General features: G+C 42.4%; 1 protein-coding gene across 2 annotated transcripts in view; it reads left to right on the top strand.

Annotated features, from left to right (window-relative positions):
* The window catches only part of nbas (NBAS subunit of NRZ tethering complex), a 339860-nt gene that overhangs the window by 57088 nt on the left and 262746 nt on the right, over nt 1–20026 (top strand). For both annotated transcript variants that reach the window (XM_038800239.1, XM_038800240.1), the window contains exons 16-20: nt 4468–4593; nt 5175–5326; nt 6962–7099; nt 12499–12577; nt 12805–12909. In XM_038800239.1, coding sequence (XP_038656167.1) covers nt 4468–4593; nt 5175–5326; nt 6962–7099; nt 12499–12577; nt 12805–12909 — 600 coding nt within the window. The remainder of the gene's footprint in view (nt 1–4467; nt 4594–5174; nt 5327–6961; nt 7100–12498; nt 12578–12804; nt 12910–20026) is intronic.

A 20026-nucleotide genomic window follows, 5' to 3' on the forward strand; every position in this document is an offset into this window, starting at 1 on the left:
TACCTGAACAGGTGCCAGAATGTGACAACTAGGGGCTTTTCACAATTACTTCATTGCAATGTTAATTTAAGCCTATTTGTGACAATAAAGATTATTATTATTATAGTCTTGCCACACGTTATTTAGTTTTTCCACCAGTGAAAATGCTATGACATTTTAGTTTTATGCCTCCCAATTCTTGTCCACTAGGGAAAATATGTTTTAACCTATTCTATTTCTCTGTTTTCCACATTGTCATAAATTTCACTTAATTCAATTCCAGGTATTATATGAAAATAATGGCATAATATGACTTCACATTTGGGACTTTATTATTATATATTTCTCGCTTATCCTCCAATTCCTCTTCAGTTTAGAATTGCATTTGTTCTTGACTTTCTGTGTGCAGCACTACAGAAAATTAACTAGTAAATGGATAAAAGTATGATATAAGGCAAGCAGCAAATGTATAGTGATATGCAGGGCACAGCTAATGCTGCTTACAATGTGCAAAATAACTTTTTTTTCTGCACTCAAAATCTCAAAGGTTCGCTTGGAAAAGTCTGATAATTTAAAGTTGAGTTTGTATATTTTGTGATTGATTGCTTCAGGCTTACCACATCATAGGATAACAAAATAATTAAGTGTGACCTCTCAATATCAGTGATTGGAAACTCTGGATTCTGTCTAAGATAGTTGCCTTCATGAGCACCCTGCCAGAGGTGTGTGTGCCTAATCACAATACCTAGGTAGACTATCACATACTTTCTTGTTGCTGGAACAAACCAATTGTTCGCCAATGTGAAAGCTCCTTGTGAATTCAAGAATAAAATAAGCATGGCTTTCATTTAAGATATTACATTTTTCATGTCATCTTTATCTCTCGCAGATGTTTTTATGTTGTTCAACAGCAAACAGACAGGGTTATTCTCTTTCAGTGAGTCTGATTTTCAACCATGAAGGTAGCATAATGAGAAGACGCAACACTTAATACACCAAGGACTGCAATTTGTTGCAGTTAATATTTTTGGTTCAAGCCTTCTGCCACAACTGGAAAAGGAAGGGAGCCAAGTTACTTTGTAAAACATAGCAATGTCGTAAGTTGTGTTGGTCAGATATTGTGGAGTTTTCACAAATAGGAGCAAGAGTAAACTATATGGCTGATTGATCCTGCTCCCCCGTTCAATACGATCATGGCTGATCTTGGGGTTCAACTCCACATTCCTCCATATCACTCGATTCCTAGAGAGACCAAAAATCTATAATACGATGGAGCATCCATGACCGTCTGGGTTAGAGAATTCCAAAGATTCACATTTGAGTGAGAGAGTTTCTCCTCACTCCAATCCTAAATAATCAACCCCCTTATCCTGAAGCTATGCCCATATTTTAGATTCCCCAGCGAGCAGAAATAATCTCTTGGCATCTACCCTATCAAGGCCCTTCAGAATTGTGTATGTTTCAATGAGATTGTCCCTCGTTCTTCTGAACTCCAGACAATATCGGCCCAATTTACTCAGCCTTTCATCATAGAACCATCTTCTCATCCTAGGGATCAATCTAATAATAATAATTTTATATAATCTTTTTAGTGTCACAAGTAGGCTTACATTAACACTGCAATTAAGTTACTGTGAAAATCCCCTAGTCACCACACTACGCTTGTTCGGGTACACGGAGGGTGAATTCAGAATGCCCAATTCACCTAACAGCACATCTTTGGACTGTGGGAGGAAACTGGAGTACCCGGAGGAAACCCACGCAGACACGGGGAGAATGTTGAGACTTTGCACAGTAACCCAAGCCGGGAATCGAACACGGGTCTTTGGTGCTGTGAAGCAACAGTGCTAACCACTGTGCTAGTGCCGCCCATCTAATGAACCTATATTTAACGCTTCCAATGTAAGTCAATCCTTCCTTAGAAATGGAGACCAAAACTATACCTGGTACTCTAGGGGTTGGATTATGCGTAGAATCCACTTTCACGCCGTAATTGGGCCCGGCGCCGGTTCAGCGATTCTCCGGGCCTTGGAAATCGGTGTGACCGTGGAGTACGCCGTGCCGCCGGGGGGCCATTGCCAGAGGTCCTGATCGGGGGTACTATTTGTACTATTTGAAGGGTCCAGCTCCGCAGTCTGAGTCTGCCATGGAGCAGGCTGGAGGCTGCGAACCGGAAGTGCGGAGGCCCATTTCTGCAGCAAAAGCTGTGAGATTCACTCTGGGTCCCTGCTAGCCCCCTGCAGGGCATTGAATTCGTGTAACTTTTTCCAGGAATTTCTGAAGTAAAACTCCACCGTTTTTGCACTGGCATGAGGACATAGTCTCATTTTGGGAGAATCCAGCCCAGATGTGGTCCCATCAATGTCTTGCACAATTGCAGCAAGACCTTTTTATTCCTGTACTCCAAATAGAGGCTAACATGCCATTTGCCTTGGCATCTGCATCTTTCACATTGAATTTAAATCAAAATTAATGTTCGACTGCATTTGAAATTGGCAGCAAACATCCTCAGACTCATTACCCATAGGAATTTCCAAACTGACTTCCCTTCAGGGCTCATCACCCATTTTGCAATCATTTTCTTCTTTATTAAATAAATTTAGAGTATCCAATTTTTTTTTTCCCAATTAAGGGGCAATTTAGCATGGCCAATTCACCTACCCTGCACATCTTTTGGGTTGTGGGGGTGAGACCCACACAGGCACGGGGAAAATGTGCAAACTTCACACGGACAGTGACCCGGAGCCAGGATCGAACCTGGGACCTCAGCGCCATGAGGCAGCAGTGCCAACCACTGTGCCACATGCCGCCCCTGCAATACTTTTCTGAGGCTTAAAATTCTGATAGCCTAGTCACAAATCCATTATTGCTTATATGACATAAAGATAGTAATTCCAGCTGTTTCATATAAACACAGTGTAGCAAGGTTGGGAATAATGATTGATATGGAGAAATAACATTGCCCATTTTATTTTGTAAGTTTCCTCATCCATAGATTTGGAGAATTGTAGCATCTAATCAAGAGCCCTTCAAATCAAGGACCATTTCATGACTAGAACTTATATTAAGACCAGTATGCGAGATGTTGCTGCTCAATGCATGATGGAATTCAAGTTACTGAGACCTGTGTCACTCCAAAGTCTATGTACATCCTTTTACTGAAATCCATAGTGAATCCCAAATATATTATCCCCATTTCATTTTTCTGAATTGCATCTGTTTGATTCTTTCAGAATCAGTTTTTATTGCAGTTTTGGAACCCATTTACTTGCAGTCCTCCTGAGACAACTGGATGATTTGTTATTTGATATGTGAAGTTGACATTATTGTAACGAAGCTCAGTCATTTTAATACACGTTCACAGGGATTGTAAACCAAGGATTGTATTTAATCTGCAGTCTACTGTAGGTGATCTGTTAAGAATGAAATGAAATGACGTACTAATTATATGTACATATGGGTGCATATATATTTTTCAATATTATGTAAATAAATGTTACACAATTTAACGAGGGATATTATTGGCTGCACACTTGTCTATCCCTGTGCCTTGAAGAAAGTTCAAATTTGAGCGTCCTATATAAATTTGTAGGTGTACAACTGTTCCCAGTTAGGAATGGGTTTGTGTGTACTCTTCCAAAGGAAAATGTTAAAACTTTGCCAAGGGACCAGAGGGAATACTCTGTATATCTACCCATCTCCTTCCTTACCTGAAAGTTCGAACTTTGCGACGAAAGAGAAAATGCTGGAAAATCTCAGCAAGTCTGCCAGCATCTGTAAGGAGAGAAAAGAGCTAAAGAGTCCAATGACTCTTTGTCAAAGCTTTTCGTTTTAGATTCCAGCATCCGCAGTAATTTGCTTTTATCCAGTTCTTATTTTGCATTCCACAAATACAAATTCATTTTCTATTTCTCTCAATACTGTCCTTTCCCTTCACCATGAAGATTCAAGTTTCTTTAAAATAACTTATATTTTTGTAGCATAATTCTCTATTTTATCTGACAATTATTTTTACCCATTTCTCATAACACCATTTGTCTCGTATAACATCTGTGATCATCCTCCAGGCTTTCACTTGTGTTGTACTTCAACTAGCTAAGAATGTAAATAGTCTGGCGAGAACTCGCACGTTTTGCTCTCCAGTATAGTAGTATTATCTGGTCCTTTTTTTGTTGCTTCCCCATGGTGGTGGAATGTATCATTGGCACAAACTCACAATTTAATACTAATAAGCAAACTGTTGTATTATTGTTTACTTAAAGAAAAGTCATCTGAATTAGTGACTTTAATTGAGACTTTTATATAAACATGACATAATTTTCATGAAATAAGTTGAAAAAAGATAATGTGCTTTAAATTTTGTAAATTAGGACAGAAAGAAATGAATGGGCAAGTGTAAATGGTTTTATTGTTTGAAGTTTCTGACATTGTAATATGTGGATATATGTTGGAAGTATTTGAAATTTGTTTTCAACCATCTTTTTTCAGATTGATAATGAAGAATATGGTGAAGCATTGGCTCTTGCACAAGCCTATGACCTTGACAGTGACCTGGTGTATCAAAGACAATGGAGAAAATCATCTGTCAATATAGCTTCTATTCAGGACTACCTGGTGTGTTATGCATAGACTTAAATTGTTAGCAATAGATTGGTGGTAATCCCAGTGCTGCAAGTTGCTTTTAAATTGAATCCATTTTGTTTACGGAATTTTAGCAAAAGGCTGGACTATTTTGCTTGGTAAGCTTGCCCTGTTTTGCTTCTTCACAGACCTATCTTTTCAACTTATTCATGGGTACTCTTTCTTTTCTCCTGAAATATATCTTGAAGCAAACCATTTAGATTCAATGATATTACCTTATAACTTGCTGCATATGATAATTGGCCTTTGCATGAAAGAGCTCTGCCTAAATCCCCTACTTAAACCTTTCTTGTCTTCTAATGAAGAGGAATCCTTATTTATAAACCACTACTTTAGGTACTTGCCCCTCTTTCTTAAATTCCATGTAGGAATAGACACTAATTAAATCTCAAATCTTTTGTTCCCTTCCTTCCACGTCTGAATTGTTTTTCTTGTGTTTATCATTGGATGTTCTCAGATTGTTTAGTTTCTTGCTTTTTTGGTTCTCGCCCCTCCTTATGGAATTCGTTAATGCATCTGATATTTACTTATGTTGTTTGCACTTGTCTTTCCAGAGTAAAATTAGGAAGCGTTCATGGGTGTTGCATGAATGTGTGGAAAGAGTGCCTGAAAATGTTGATGCGGCTCGAGAACTGCTTCAGTATGGATTGAAAGGAACTGACCTGGAGGCACTTATAGCAATAGGCAAGAGAGAAGATGGAGGCAGGTATGTCATCCATTTTAAGAAATGTCTCCCTCCAACCTCCCACAATATATTGTGCAGCAGTGCTAATTATGTTATGTTTTCCAGTAGGTATATTACTACTCGTATGTTCTGAACAGTCATTAATTTACTTTTTTTAATTTCCAGGAACAGCATGGAAAACATGCCTATTCCTTTAGTTTGCTTTTGATGTGGATTGTAAGTTCGAGATCTGGATGCAATTATTTCCACAATGAAAATTGAGGCAGGCCTGTCAACCAGATGCCCCTACTGGTTTCTGACGATTGAGAACTATTTAGTCTCTTCCATTTTTTTTTTTCATATTTTGTTGTGCTGGGACAATGACTTTAATTTTATTGTACTTTATATATCCAAAAACACAATACTTTGGATGCTGGCAGTTTGAAATAAAACAGATAGTGCTGGAAATACTCAGCAGGTCAGGCAACTGTGGAGGAACATAGGAATTAGGAGCAGAAGTAGGCAATTCAGCCCCTCTAGTCTACTCTGCCATTCAATCAGATCATGGCTGATCTCTTCCTAGTCTCAAATCCACCTCCCTACCTGTTCCCCATATCCCTTTAGTCCGGTGTTTATCATAAATACATGTATCTCCTTGAAATCATTTAATGACTTTGATTCCACCGCACTATGGGGCAGCAAGTTCCACAAATTTGCCACCCCCTGCGAGAACTAGTTCCTTCTCATTTCAGCTCTAAATCTACCGCCTCTCGACCTATATCTGTGACCTCTCGTTCTAGATTGTCCTACAAGGGGGAGCGTTTTGTCTATGTTTACTTTATCAATTCCTTTTAGTATTTTATACACCTCGTTTAGCCATGAATTATTTTTCTCCCTTTTACAATTCCTCTTCCCCTCAGGAATAGTCTTTAATTGAGAGGTATTTAATATCTCCCTGAACATCTGCCATTGTTCCTCAACTGTCCTACCCTCAATTATTTGTGGATAATCTACTTGGGCCAACTCTTTCCTCAGGGCTGTATACTTACCTCTGCCCAACGCTAAAACTCTAGTGTGGTACTCTGTTTTCTACCGCTCAATCCCAATCTGAAATCAAAATTTTAGCTTTCTCTGATCACTCCTTCCAAGAGGCAAGACTATTTATCAACCCTATAACAGTGTTAACATTTCAGCACTGTGACCTTTCATCAGAACTGCAGTTTCTGTTTTATTAATTTATTTTATTATTGCATTTTACAAATCCCTGATTTGATTTAATTTATTTTAAACCTTTACTGAAAGTATTTTGAACTTTTACTGAAAGTATTTTGAACAAATAAATATGTTGCTTTACAAAGCAGCATAAAGATAACTTAAAATTTAGAGGCATAATGTTTCAAAAGTTCACTGTAATTATTTGAATTTTATGGTGATTGAAAATGTCACAGATATCTTTACAACACCTACAAATTCTACTGAAGTTTACTCTCCTCCGTAAAATGTAGGCTACTGGGGCAATAATTTTACACCATGTAATTAAAAACCCCTATTGAACAAGCACATTAATCTTTTAACTTGCAAAATTGTTACTTTATGACAGAAGCAGGAGATCACCTGTATTACAATTTTAAGCAGCGTACAGTTCTTTAGACAATTATTCACGTGCATTCTTAACAGATTCATTTTACCTGGAGATGTGGACATTGATGAAATCCCCTATGAGGGCTATGTGTCACCAGTTGAAGAGATGCAGATGAGAAAAGAAAAAGAGGCAGCAAGGAGGCGGGAGCTGCTCCAACTGGTGGATTTTTCCATGTGAGTAATAATAGTTACTTCACAGCACTCAGTCATAAGCCGAGCCATTGTGTTTCTAAAATGTTATGGGTACATTTGCATACCAGATGCCATCATTTGTCACCTTGGGCTTGACTTTCACCTTAAAGGCTGGTAGCAGGAGTCAGGAAACTTCCTGGCTTGGCAGCCCCAACTCGGGGGAAAGTGTCCACCGCAGTGGGATTTTCATTCTGGCGGTGGGGGGTGCCAACTGAAGTTGGGCCGACCACCTTTAGAAAGCGTTTGGAGGTAGCTGCAGAGGCCATTGGGTGTGAAGGTGGGCTGTTAAAAAGGCCCTCCTCAATGATCTAGGACTTTGGCTCAATTATGATGAGAAAACAATTAAAGCTCTCTGGCCCTTCTACCCCCCCCCCCCCCCCCCCAAACACACTTCCATACCACCTCATGTCCAATGACTTCTCATACCCTCCATGCCAAGCAATGCCCTCCCCCACCCACCCAATCCCATGGCCTTCTATATCCTTCATGCCAAGTTATGGGACTTCCATACCATTCATTCACTATGCGCTCTATATAGAACCAATGTACCCTATCTCCCTGAACATCCACCATTGTTCCTCAACTGTCCTACCCTCAATTGACAAGAGGACGTTAAAAGTGTAATTCATTCCTAAAATTTACTTCTACAGCCCAATAAAAGTATCAATCATCCAAACCATTTAATGTCTTAATGGCAAAGCTGCAAGCCCATGATACCTCTTAACCTTGTGTAAATATTGTGAAAATGAGAGAGATCAGGGTTCCAGAGCTGTCAATCAAGTAATGTTTTCCCTGGAACACAGCTGTTTCAGCACTCTTAACGGATGTCTGAGCTCTGAGCCAAACCTCATTTTCCATTCTTCCAATTTTTATGGCGAAATGACTGTTCTGACTTTGTTCACACAAGAAATAGGAGAATACCATATAGCCTGTCAAACCTTACAATATGAGCATCGGCTTCAACTCTATTTTCCTGTGCGCTCCTCATATCCCTTGATTCGCTGAGAGACAAAGAAATCTGCCTTTCCTAGCCTTAAATGTGTTCACTGATGGAGCATCCAAACACCCTGGAATAGAGAATTCCAAAGATTCACACTCTGTAAAATGAAGTAAGTTCTCCTCCGCTTCGTCCTAAATGATTGCACCCCTCACCCCCCCCCCCCCCCCTTCCTTGAGTGTGTGAATGGTTGGATTCCCTGACTAGTGGAAACAATCAGCATCAACTCCATCAAGTGCTTCAGAATCTTGTATGCTTCACTGAGATCGTCTTTCATTCTTCTGAATTCCAGAGAATGTGGCCCAATTTACTCAGCCTCTCATTAGAGGAAAGTTCCCCTTGTACCAAGGACCAATTTATTGAAATTGGCTGTATTGCCTCCAATGCATGTATATCCTTCCTTAAATATGGAGACCAAAACTGCACACACTATTCCAAAGTTGTCTGTCCAAAACCCTGTACAATTGTAGCATGACCTGTTGTTTTTGCACTTCAATAACCTTGCAGTAAAGACCAACATGTCATTTGCCTTCCTGATTGCTTGGTTTACCTGCATGGTAAAATTCTGAATTAATTATACGAACTTATCCAAGTCCCTTGGAACATCAAAGGCTATAATTATTTCTTTAAACATCGAAGACTATAATTATTTTTAAATGTACTTGCTTCATTGCCCCCTTCACTCTTTCACCTGCAATTTTATAGTTTTGTGACAGCTTACTAATGATCGCTGAATTTTGTAACTTCTATATTTCATCTCGCTCTTTATTGTTTACAAACTAACATAAACTCCAAATATGTGAAAATATACAAACCCCTGTTCATGACCAGGCATTACAATTTTTAAAGGGTAAAGGAAAGTACTATCATATACACAAAATGTTGGAAATAGCTATTTCTTGGTTTATGTGCTTTGCATTTTTGGAGCATAGATTTACATTGCAAGTTAAATGTTAAGTTAAAGGTTAAATGTAGCTAAATGAATGTATCTGCCTATGAAACGAACGAGCAGCCTTGGCACAACTGCAATTCAAACAAGCTTTCAGTTTGTTACAGTTAAAAGGTCGGGGCCATGTTGACTTAAAGGGTCAACAACTTCAAAGGCAAATTCAAAAATTTGCCTCAAAAATCAGCAGGTAAGTTTCCTTACCTAAAGAACAGGAGACATGATAACTGTAACCTTGCAGTAAGGATAGTCCAGAGAGATGTTTTTGTTTTGGGATTTGGAGTTAAATTAGTTTACAAGCATTTGCTAAACCCTGAAGGACTGTAAGGTCGTTTATTTCTTCAGATTACAGAAGGAATTTTAAATGAAATATATTAAACCTCATGGTCTGATTGAGGACATCCCAGAGCATGCCGTGTCATCATGGAGATGTGTATAACTTGAAGAGATTCTCTGTCTTAAATTTGTCTGGGTGTTTGCTGAGGGAGTGTTTTCAGCTGCAGTTTGGACTTGCAGTTTGCAGATCACTGAGAGAAGTTAGCCAAAGGAAATTACAGCCCATTAGGTCTGCAGTGTAAGCAGGAAAAAAGGTAATTTCATCATTCGCCGCACAGAATGCAGTTGAGACTTAATCTGTTTGAGTTTCGTGAATGAACAGAAATTGGGGAAAAATGTTTTTCTCGCTTTCAGTGCAAAATATGTATATGTTCCTTACAGAGTCTTGTGGCAAAAGAAAGACAGATCTGGAATCAACATCTATCTCTCTGTGACTATTGAAAAACATCTGAATGATTTTATTAGGCTATGTGGAGTGAGTGTTTAGGTAGGCTGACAGCTGGAAATTCTGTCTCAAGTGGCGGGGGGTTGTTGCAGCAAATTCTGTCTCGAGTGGCGGGGGGTTGTTGCTGATGGCAGCCAGATGTTCGCAGAGCGCTGGGTGGCAGCCCCAGATCTGGTAGACACTGGGAGAGTGCAAACTCCACACGGACAGTGACCAAGGGATGGGATTCAAAACCAGGTTCTCAATGCCGCAGTCCCAGTGCTAACCACTGCGTCACATGCCACCCATTCGTGTTTTTATCGAATCCTAATTTGAAAGGTTTTGGGAACCAGAGGTGCAATTAAAGCATCGTAAAAAGCTTGGGATGATTGATGTTTTGAATTAAGGGGGTTCCCTGTGGAGTAGTTAATTAGTTCCATTGTCAATAAAATTGTTTATTAAAAAAAATTAGTTCCATTGTATTTCAGATTGGTAAAATAATGAAATTGGAGGAGCTAAGGTACTAGGCATTTTGTCGAAAAGCAATTTAGTTAAGTTTAGATTGGGATGTGAGCAGAAGCCAAGCATCTGCTCTCATTGCAGTTGAGTTAAGAATATGCCTGTAGACGGATTAGCAGTGTGGCCGGAAGGTGATCTGAAACAAGGTGAGAAGCAGCTTCTAAAATACGGGCAGAGTTTCTGGATGTTTCTGGCAAGCTTCAGATGGAGCTCTTACAACATCTAAAAATAGAGCATTCAGACATCTCTGTACAGCAGTATTCCTGAGTGCTAACTATTTGAAAGTGGATTGAGAGCTGAGATGGTTTTGTTGTTTGAGTGGGAATAAAGATAGCAGTTATGGGTTATTGTGTCACTGTGTTGATTAGCATTGTTTAAGGAATAATTGGAAGCTGTTTTTATTGTGTGACGTTAATGATATTTTAATACGTGGTAGTAATGCTTGTTTTAATGCACATATCCATATTTTACGTGAAATCACTTCTGGAACGAGGTATCTTTTCCTCACAGTCTTACAAAATTAAAATAAAACATTGGGGTTTCTGCCCAGTAGCCTCGTCACCGTTGGGGTGTGGCCTGGGATCCGAAAATATGTGACAAGGTGCTGCTTTGTCTTTGAGGTGTTCAGGGGAGCAGGGAGGCAGCTGGACAGTAATAATAACAGTAATCTTTATTAGTGTCACAAGTAGGCTTACATTAACACTGCGATGAAGTTACTGTCAAAATCCCCAAGTTGCCACATTCCGCCGCCTGTTCGGATACACTGAGGGAGAATTCAGAAAGTCCAAATTACCTAACAGCACATCTTGCAGGGCTTGTGGAAGGATAACCGGAGCACCCGGAGGAAACCCATGCGGATACAGGGAGAACGTTGATAATCCGCACAGGCAGCGACCAAAGTTGGGAATCGAACCCGATCCCCTGGCACTGTGAAGCCACAGTACTAACCACCGTGCTACCGTGCCACCCAAAATATTTACTACAAGGAAAGTCTGAGCATGTTAGGAAGAAGGAAGAACAGTGGGGCATTACAGTGCAGCCGTCACAACTAAAGACTAAGCTGACACGACGAATGGTACCATGACCATCAGTGTGGTTTAAAAATAAAATATCGAGCTGTTTTGTCCTGAGCCCTATATCCTTGTTCAGCCACAATAACCAAAATTGGCTCAGTAATTCAATAATTTCAGTGTGGAATCTAAGAACAATGTCTGCAAGTTTACAATCTACTGCTGTTATTAAAGAGTGCATTATCTGAACACAAGTGACTGGTTTAAAACAAAATTGCACTGTCAGAAATTCCAGTGCTGAATAACAAAGTTTACTGTTGTTAAGTTAGTAGTGTTTGTTTTGTTTAATTCCTTTATGTGCATGAAAATCTTTTTTTTTTAAGACATCAAATCTTGTGGTGGTGTTCTATTAGTTAATTGGTTCGGATTTCTCTTTTGTTATGGTAACTGGACCAGACCTCCAATTTATATTCGGAAACTGGAAGAGACCCCAACAATTTTTTGATTTGTAAACTGTGAGGAAAGGATATTTCGCTCCAGGAGTGATTCCACTGACGACTCGGGATCTTTTATATTGAAACAAACTATTAACACAGGATTAACCTCATTAACATCCAAGTAAAAACAGCTTTTAATTAACAGTTAAACAGTTCTTACAAAAAAAAGTCCTTTGAGCTTATATTCCCATCTACTTCTAAGCTTTCAATTAAGCAAATTCCACTTATTAATACAGTACTGCCACTCAGTGGCTTACGAATGTATGCACTAAGTAAGGCCTTGGATGAGAAGCTTTCAGAATTTAGCCTGAGAAACACATCAAACCAGAGCAGAATTCTGTAAATGAAACTAAAAACAACAGACACAGGGCAGTGCTGTAAACGAAACTAAAAGTACATCCCAAGCCCTCCCCTGAGTGACATCACAGCCTGCTGTTAACCCCTGAATCACAGCTTTAGCAGCTGGATATTTTAACTTAAATTATTTTAATGTCATGCATGCAGCAGATACACCATACAGTATGTAAACATTTCCTCCATTCATCATACTTAAAATGTTAAATTTCCCTAGCCGTACCATAGCAAAGGTAAAGTGCACAGAAACGTAATTATAATTTTTGGACATTTAGTGCATCCTGTTTCATTTTCACAGGCTGACATTAGAACAGAAGGAGCTTTGTCGCTGTAGGTTGAAACTGTTAACCTACTTAAATCGCCTCGCAACATATGAGGTATGAAATTCTATTAACTTTCCTCACGATTTACCTTGATAATGTAGATCTCTCTTATTTGAGAGAGTTTTAACAAATGTTTAATTATGCATAGTTCATTGTGGCTCATTATTGGGTTGGGGACTGGCATTTCAAAGTGATAAATTATCTAAAAGTGCACACAACTTTAGTGTTGTTGTGCCTTTAACCGACTACATAAGTACAATTGCCTTCATTTTTTTTTGTAGGAAATTCTTGGAGGGCCTCATGCTGCTGAACGAGGATATGATTCGGAGTTCTTCAAAAAATTTAGAAGTCAGAACATTGTACTATCAGCAAGAACATATGCACGGGTAAGGTGCACTTCTGAAAACACAATCATCACCAACATTTATTATGTCCAAGGAAATAAATTTTATCTTATTTGTGTCCATGGTAAAAGTCAACAACAACATCTTTTATTTATGTGGTGCTTGCAGCAGGGACTAAAGACATTTAACGTGACTCGGTAGACTCAAGATAAAGTCATTTAGCGGGGTGTTTCTCAGCGGCTGCAGTGTCGAGAAACGCCCCGTAATCCCATGGCAGTTTTTCATTTTTGTGGCCTCGGGGAGTGTCTCCCCATAGAGGCCGCACTGAGAGGGATTTGAAACAATAAAAACAATAAACACATCCCTGTGTTGACTCTCTCATCGCCTTCCAAAAGCCCAGTCTGGCGGCTACATGTTTCAGGACTCATGGGATATCCATGAGGCCCTGTGAGCCATCAGCAGCTGTAGAAATATAAGACCACCACAATCTATAACTACATGGTTTGATGCTCATTGCTTCATGCAACAAGCCATGTGAACGTTGCTTCAGTGGGAGTATGGAAAAGCATGATTTCAGCATGTATTGGGGCAATGAACAGATTGGGACAGATGGGGCCGATAAATAATGAGGAGTGAAGAATTGTTTGGAAATGGTGTTGCCAGTGATTGAGGTGGAGCAGCCCTTACCCAACGTAACATTGAAGGATTTACATGGATATAGGAGGGAGAGTGACATGCAAGAGTCATGCAGAAAAATCAAAAGGGACGATGAGAAAATTTTTAGCAAAAAGGATTAATAATTTCTCAGTGCAGAGACTGACTGAGGAAAATGCAGTGTTCTGATTGGGAGACATTGGATGATGATACATGATAACATTGAAAGGGAGGTGATATGAATTCCAAATTCCAAGCATATTCTGGATCTTAAAATGATAGTTTCTGTAAAATGCTTCTGTTTGAAGCACAAGGCAATATTTCTCTTGTTTAGCATTATCATTATTTTAACTTTCAGTTTTCATGAGTAAACTGTGGATATTCTTTCTTGTCCGTAGCACAGTGCACAGAGATTGTTTGCGTCTTTCAGTCACCATTTGATACGGTGCTTGAGGTTATTTTCTGATATACCTGGAAAGTCAACGTGGGTGAATGTATCTTTAACTCAAGCAGCAGAGAGAATGAGCAATTCAGGAGTTACAGGAGAGAAAACTGGCTTGACTTTTCAGCACCAGGGGGAGAGATGGGCTGGGACTTGGTTTGATCAGCTGGGGTGGAATGAATTGGCCCAACATGCTGTACTCTGTCCCGGAGCAGGTGGTGACTGGATCCTTTCCGAGTGGAATGATTTGCAGAGTCCGAAGGAATTTTCAGTTTGATTCCTGGATGCAGAAAGACGAGTACCTGTTTTCTTTCCTTGAACCTGAATGAATGAATCTACAGGAAACTGTTACAGGCTTTTCTCTTGCTCTCGCGCACGCCCTTGCGCTCTCTCTCATGAATCTACAGTACAAACCTCAAACTGAGAACAAAATTTTAAATAGGGGTAAGGTGCTGGAAGTGCCCATCTGAAGCAAAGACTCTTTTTCTTATGCTTTTTTTCCTCCTTTCATCCCTTCTGTGCTTGTCTGTCATCTGTGTGTACCTCAGTTACATTTGCTTCAGATTTCATAGTTCCTGTTATAAATAAACAGTAATTGTGTTTAAACTTGCAGACCAGGTATCTGTAATCCAAAGGCCAAAGACTTTGGGCATTTTGTTTAAGAATTATTGGTTAATTCACTGGTGTTGTGACTCCAGGTCAAGTGGAGCTGGAATTGACGGCACACGAGCCCAGGGTGTTGTAACAATATTGACTTAGGAACAAGCGTAACATACGAATTAGGAGTAGGGGTAAGCCACTCGACCCCCCTGAGCCTGCTCTGCCATTCAATTAAATGGCTGAGCTGATTGTAATCTCAACGCTACATTCTTGCCTAACCCGGATAACGTTTCACCACCTTGTTAAACAAACATAGAAACTTAGAAAGTAGGATCAGGAGGAAGTTGTTCGGCCCTTCGAGCCTGCTCCGCCATTCATTATGATCATGGATGATCATCCAACTCAGTCGTCTAATCCTGCTTTTCCCCCCTATATCCTTTGATTCTCTTTGCCCCAAGTGCTATATCTAACTGCTTCTTGAAAACATACAATGTCTTGGACTCCTCCGTGGCAACAAATTTCACAGGCTCACCACTTTCTTTGTGAAGAAACCTTTCCTCCTCTGTAACCTAAATGATCTACCCATATTCTCAGACTATTATCCCTGGTTGTGGACGACAACCCCCCCCCCCCCCCCCCCCCCCCCCCAACAGAGGGAACATCCTTCTTGCATCTACCCTGTCTAGCTCTGTTAGAATTTTATAGGTTTCGATGAGATCCTCCCCCCACTATTCTTCTGAACTCCAGCGAATGCAATCCTAACTGACTCAATCCTCATATATCCAATTCACCCTCCCACCCAACTTTGTGTCACCTGCAAATTTGGTGATATTAGATTTTGTTTCCTCATCCAAAAAATTAATAGCTGGGGTGCCAGCACCGATCCTTGCAAAATAATAATAATAGTCACTTATTGTCACAAGTCAGCTTCAATGAAGTTACTGTGAAAAGCCCCTAGTCACCACATACCGGCGCCTGTTCGGGGAGGCCAGTACGAAAATCCCACTAGTCACTGCCTGCCATTTGGAAAAAGACTGGTTAATTCTGACTCTTTGATTCCTGTCTGCAAACCAGTTTTCTATCCTTCTCAATACACTACGCCTAATCTCATGCGCTTTCATTTTACACGCTAATCTTTCATGCGGGACTTTGTCAAAAGTCCAAATACACCACATCCACTGGCTCCCCTTCATCAATTCTACTCGTTACATGCACAACGAATTCCAGTAGATTTGTCGAACATGATTTGCCCTTCATAAATCCATGCTGATTCTGTCCAATTCTGCTATTTCTGAGAGCTCTGCTAGAAAATCTTGAAAATGGATTCTAGAATTTTCCCCACTATCAACATCAGGCTTACTGGTCTATAATTGCCTGTTTTCCCTCTAGCCCCTCCCCCCTTTTAAATAGTGGAGTTAGATTCGCTACCCTCCAACCTGTAGGATCTGTTCGAGACTTTAAGAATCTTGGAAGATGACCTCCTGCTGTTCTACTAACTCTAGAGCCACTTCCTTACGTACTCTGGGATGTAGATTATTAGGCCCTGGGGATTTATCAGCCTTCAATCCCATCATCCCAACACCATTTCTCTACTAATACTGATCTCCTTCAGTTCGTCCCTCTCACTAAACCCTGCGTTCCTCTGGTATTTAAAAAAAATAAATTTAGAATACTATACACAATACTGTGCACAATATTCCAAATTTGGTCTCATCAGAGCCGTGTACAGCTGAAGCATAGCCTCCCTACTTTTGTAATAAATTCCCCTCACAAATTATAACATTCTATTAGCTTTCCTTTTTTTTTGGTAAACAATTTTATTAAGACATTTTGGCACAATTAACATCAGTAATATAAAACAGCGTGCAGAGAAAATCAATGGTGCAAGAAACCCAGCTCCCCTCCCACAAGGACCAGCCTATGTTACCCTACCCCAACCCCAACCCCCCCCCCCCCCCCCCCCCCCACCCCCGACGATTGATTTTCCGTGATGAAGTCGATAAATGGTTACCACCTCCGGGCGAACCCATACAGTGACCACTCAAGGCGAGCTTAATCTTCTCCAGACTGAGAGAGCTCGCCATATCTGATAGGCAGGCCTCCGACTTCGGAGGTTTTGAGTCGCTCCATGCCAGCAGAATCCGTCGCCGGGCTACCAGGGAAGCAACGGCCAGAATGTCAGTCTCTCTCTCCCCCTGGACTGCCGGGTCATCCGAAATCCCAAAAATAGCCACCTCTGGATTCATCACCACCCCTGTTTTCAGTACCTGGGACATAATGTCTGCGAACCCCTGCCAGTACCCCCTGAGTTTTGGACATGCCCAAAACATGTGGACATGGTTCGCCAGCCCTCCCAAACATCTGGCGCACCTGTCCTCCAATCCGAAAAATGTACTCATCCGGGCCACAGTCATGTGGGCATGTCCAAAACTCAGGGGGTACTGGCAGGGGTTCGCAGACATTATGTCCCAGGTACTGACCTTAAATTGAATCAGGCTGACCCTGGCGCATGTTGCGGTCGCATTTACCCTGCTCAACGCCTCCGCCCATAAGCCCTCTTCTATCTCACCTCCGAGCTCCTCTTCCCACTTAAGCTTCAGCTCCTCGGTCTGTGACTCCTCCGTTCCCATAAGTTCTTCTTGTATATCCGAGACCCTCCCCTCCCCCACCCATCCACTGGACACTACCCTGTCCTGAATCCCCTTGAGTGGCAGGCGTGGGAAGGACGGAATCTGGCTGTGTAGGAAGTCTCGCACCTGCAGGTACCTGAATTTATTCCCTCTCGCCAGCCCAAATTTCACCTCTAACGCCCTCATGCTTGGGAAGCTCCCTTCCAAGAACAATCCTCCATCCTCTCATCCCAGCCCTCCGCCATGCTCGGAACCCATCGTCCATGGTCCCCGGGGCAAACTGGTGACTGTCGCAAATTGGGGAGCAAACCGATGCTCCCATTCCCGCCACCTGCCTTCTCCATTGGCCCCAGATCCGCAAAGTCGCCACCACTATGGGGCTGGTGGAGTACAGTGCCGGCGGGAGCGACAGGAGTGCCGTAACCAGGGCTGCCAAACTGGTCCCCCTGCACGAAGCAGCCTCCATCTGCCCCTAAACCGACCCAGCACCCACCATCCACTTCCTTATCATAGCTATGTTGTCTGACCAGTAGTAAATACTGAAGTTTGGCAGCGCCAGCCCCCTTCCCCTCGGTCCCTCTCGAGCATCTTCCCTCTTCACCCGCGGGGACTTTCCCGCCCACACAAATCCCATAATCACTTTATTAACCTTCTTGAAAAAAGACCGCGGAATGAAAAGGGGGAGACACTGAAAAAGGAACAGGAATTTCGGGAGGATCATCATTTTAACCGTCTGCACTCTCCCTGGTAGCGTCAGTGGGAGCACACTCCACCTCCGGAACTCAGTCCTCATTTGCTCAACCAACCGAGATAAGTTCAATTTGTGCAGACGGCCCCAGTCCCGCGCCACCTGTAATCCTAGGTATCAAAAGCTATCCCCCACTAACCTGAACGGCAGCCCCCTCAACCTACCCTCCTGGCCCCTCGCCTGGACTACAAACAACTCACTCTTTGCCATGTTCAGTTTGTACTCCGAGAACCGGCCAAATTCCTTCAGGATTCCCATGATTTCATCCATCCCAGCCACCGGATCCGTGATGTATAAGTGCAGGTCGTTGTGTTCATCCTCACACTCTCCTCCGGAGCCTGGTACAACCGTCTGACCCAGGCGATAAAGCCCTCCTCAAACCCAAAACGTCCCAGCACCTCCCATAGATAGTCCCACTCAACCCGGTCGAAAGCCTTCTCAGCAGCCATTGCCACAGCAGCCATTGCCACAACTACCTCTACCTCCTTACTCTCCGGGGGCATAATAATTACTTCAGCAGCCTTCTTAGGTTGGCTACCAGCTGCCTGCCTTTGACAAACCCGGTTTGATCTTCCATAATGACGTCTGGCACACAGTCCTCAATCCTAGCCGCCAAGAACCTGGCCAGAATTTTAACATCTACGTTGAGCAGAGAGATCGGCCTATAGGACCCACATGCCTCCGGGTCTTTGTCCAGTTTCAATATCAGGGAGATGGTGGTCTGTGACATCGTCGGGGGTAACACCCCTCTGTCTCTTGCCTCATTAAAAACCCTAGCCAGCACCGGCCCCACTAACTCGGAGAACTTTTTGTAAAACTTCACCAGATACCCATCCGGTCCCGGGCTTTACCCGATTGCATGGCCCTCAAGCCCACCAATATTTCTTCGGTCCTGATCGGGGCCCCCAACCCGTCTACCAATCCCCTGCTCACTTTTGGGAAGGTCAGTTCATCCAGAAATAGTCTCATCCCCTCTTGACCCAGTGGGTTCCGAAGAGTAAAGCTTGCTATAGAAGTCCCTGAACACCTGGTTCAGCCCTGCCGAATCTCTCTCTCTCTTTCTCTCTCTCTCTCTCTCTCTTCCCCCTCCCCTCATCGACGACCTTCCCTATTTCCCTGGCCGCTTCCCTCTTCCTCACTTGCTGTGCCAGCATTCTACTGGCTTTCTCCCCATGTTCGTAAATCGCACCCCTTGCCTTCCTAAGCTGCTCCACAGCCTGACCTGTGGACAACACCCCAAATTCAGTCTATAGCCTTCGTCGTTCCCTTAATAGTAGCTCTGCCCTCGGGGTCTCTGCGTATCTCCTGTCTATCTGTATGATCTCCCTTACCAGTCGGTCTATTTCTGCCCTGTCCGTCCTCTCTGTCCCTATGTGCTCTGATCAAAATCAGCTCCCCTCTCACCACTGCCTTCAGCGCTTCCCAAGGCACCGCCACTGAGACTTCCCCTGTGTCATTGACCTGCAGGTAGTTTTGCATACATTTCCTCACCCTCTCTCACACCACCTTGTCCACCAACAAACTGACCACCAGCCTCCATTGAGGGCGCTGAAAACTTTCCTTGCAGACCTGCAGATCAACCCAGCGCGGGGCATGGTCCGAAATAGCGATCGCCGAATATTCTATGTCCGTCACCCCCGCTAACAAATCCCTGCTCATGATCAAAAGATCAATTCGGGGATACACCTTATGGACATGTGAATAGAACGAAAACTCCCTCCCCGTCGGCCGACTGTCCCTCCACGGATCAACCCCCCCCCCTCCCGGATTTGTTCTATGAACCCCCTTAGTTCTTTCGCCATTGTCTGTATCCCACTTATTCTTGAACACAACCAGTCTAGGCCGGGGTCAAGGACTGTGTTAAAATCCCCTCCCATAATCAGCTTGTGCGAGTCCAGGTCAGGTATCTTCCCCAGCAGTCTCTTTATAAAATCCACATGGTCCCAATTTGGGGTATATACATTGACCAAAACTACCCTCATCCCCTCGAGCTTGCCACTCACCATGACAAATCTGCCACCCCCATCCGAGATTGTGCTGCCCGCCTCAAAATTGCATCCGTTTGTTGACCAAAATGGCAACCCC

This window comes from Scyliorhinus canicula, chromosome 6, assembly GCF_902713615.1.
Source record: "Scyliorhinus canicula chromosome 6, sScyCan1.1, whole genome shotgun sequence".
Classification (NCBI taxonomy): Eukaryota; Metazoa; Chordata; class Chondrichthyes; order Carcharhiniformes; family Scyliorhinidae; genus Scyliorhinus; species Scyliorhinus canicula.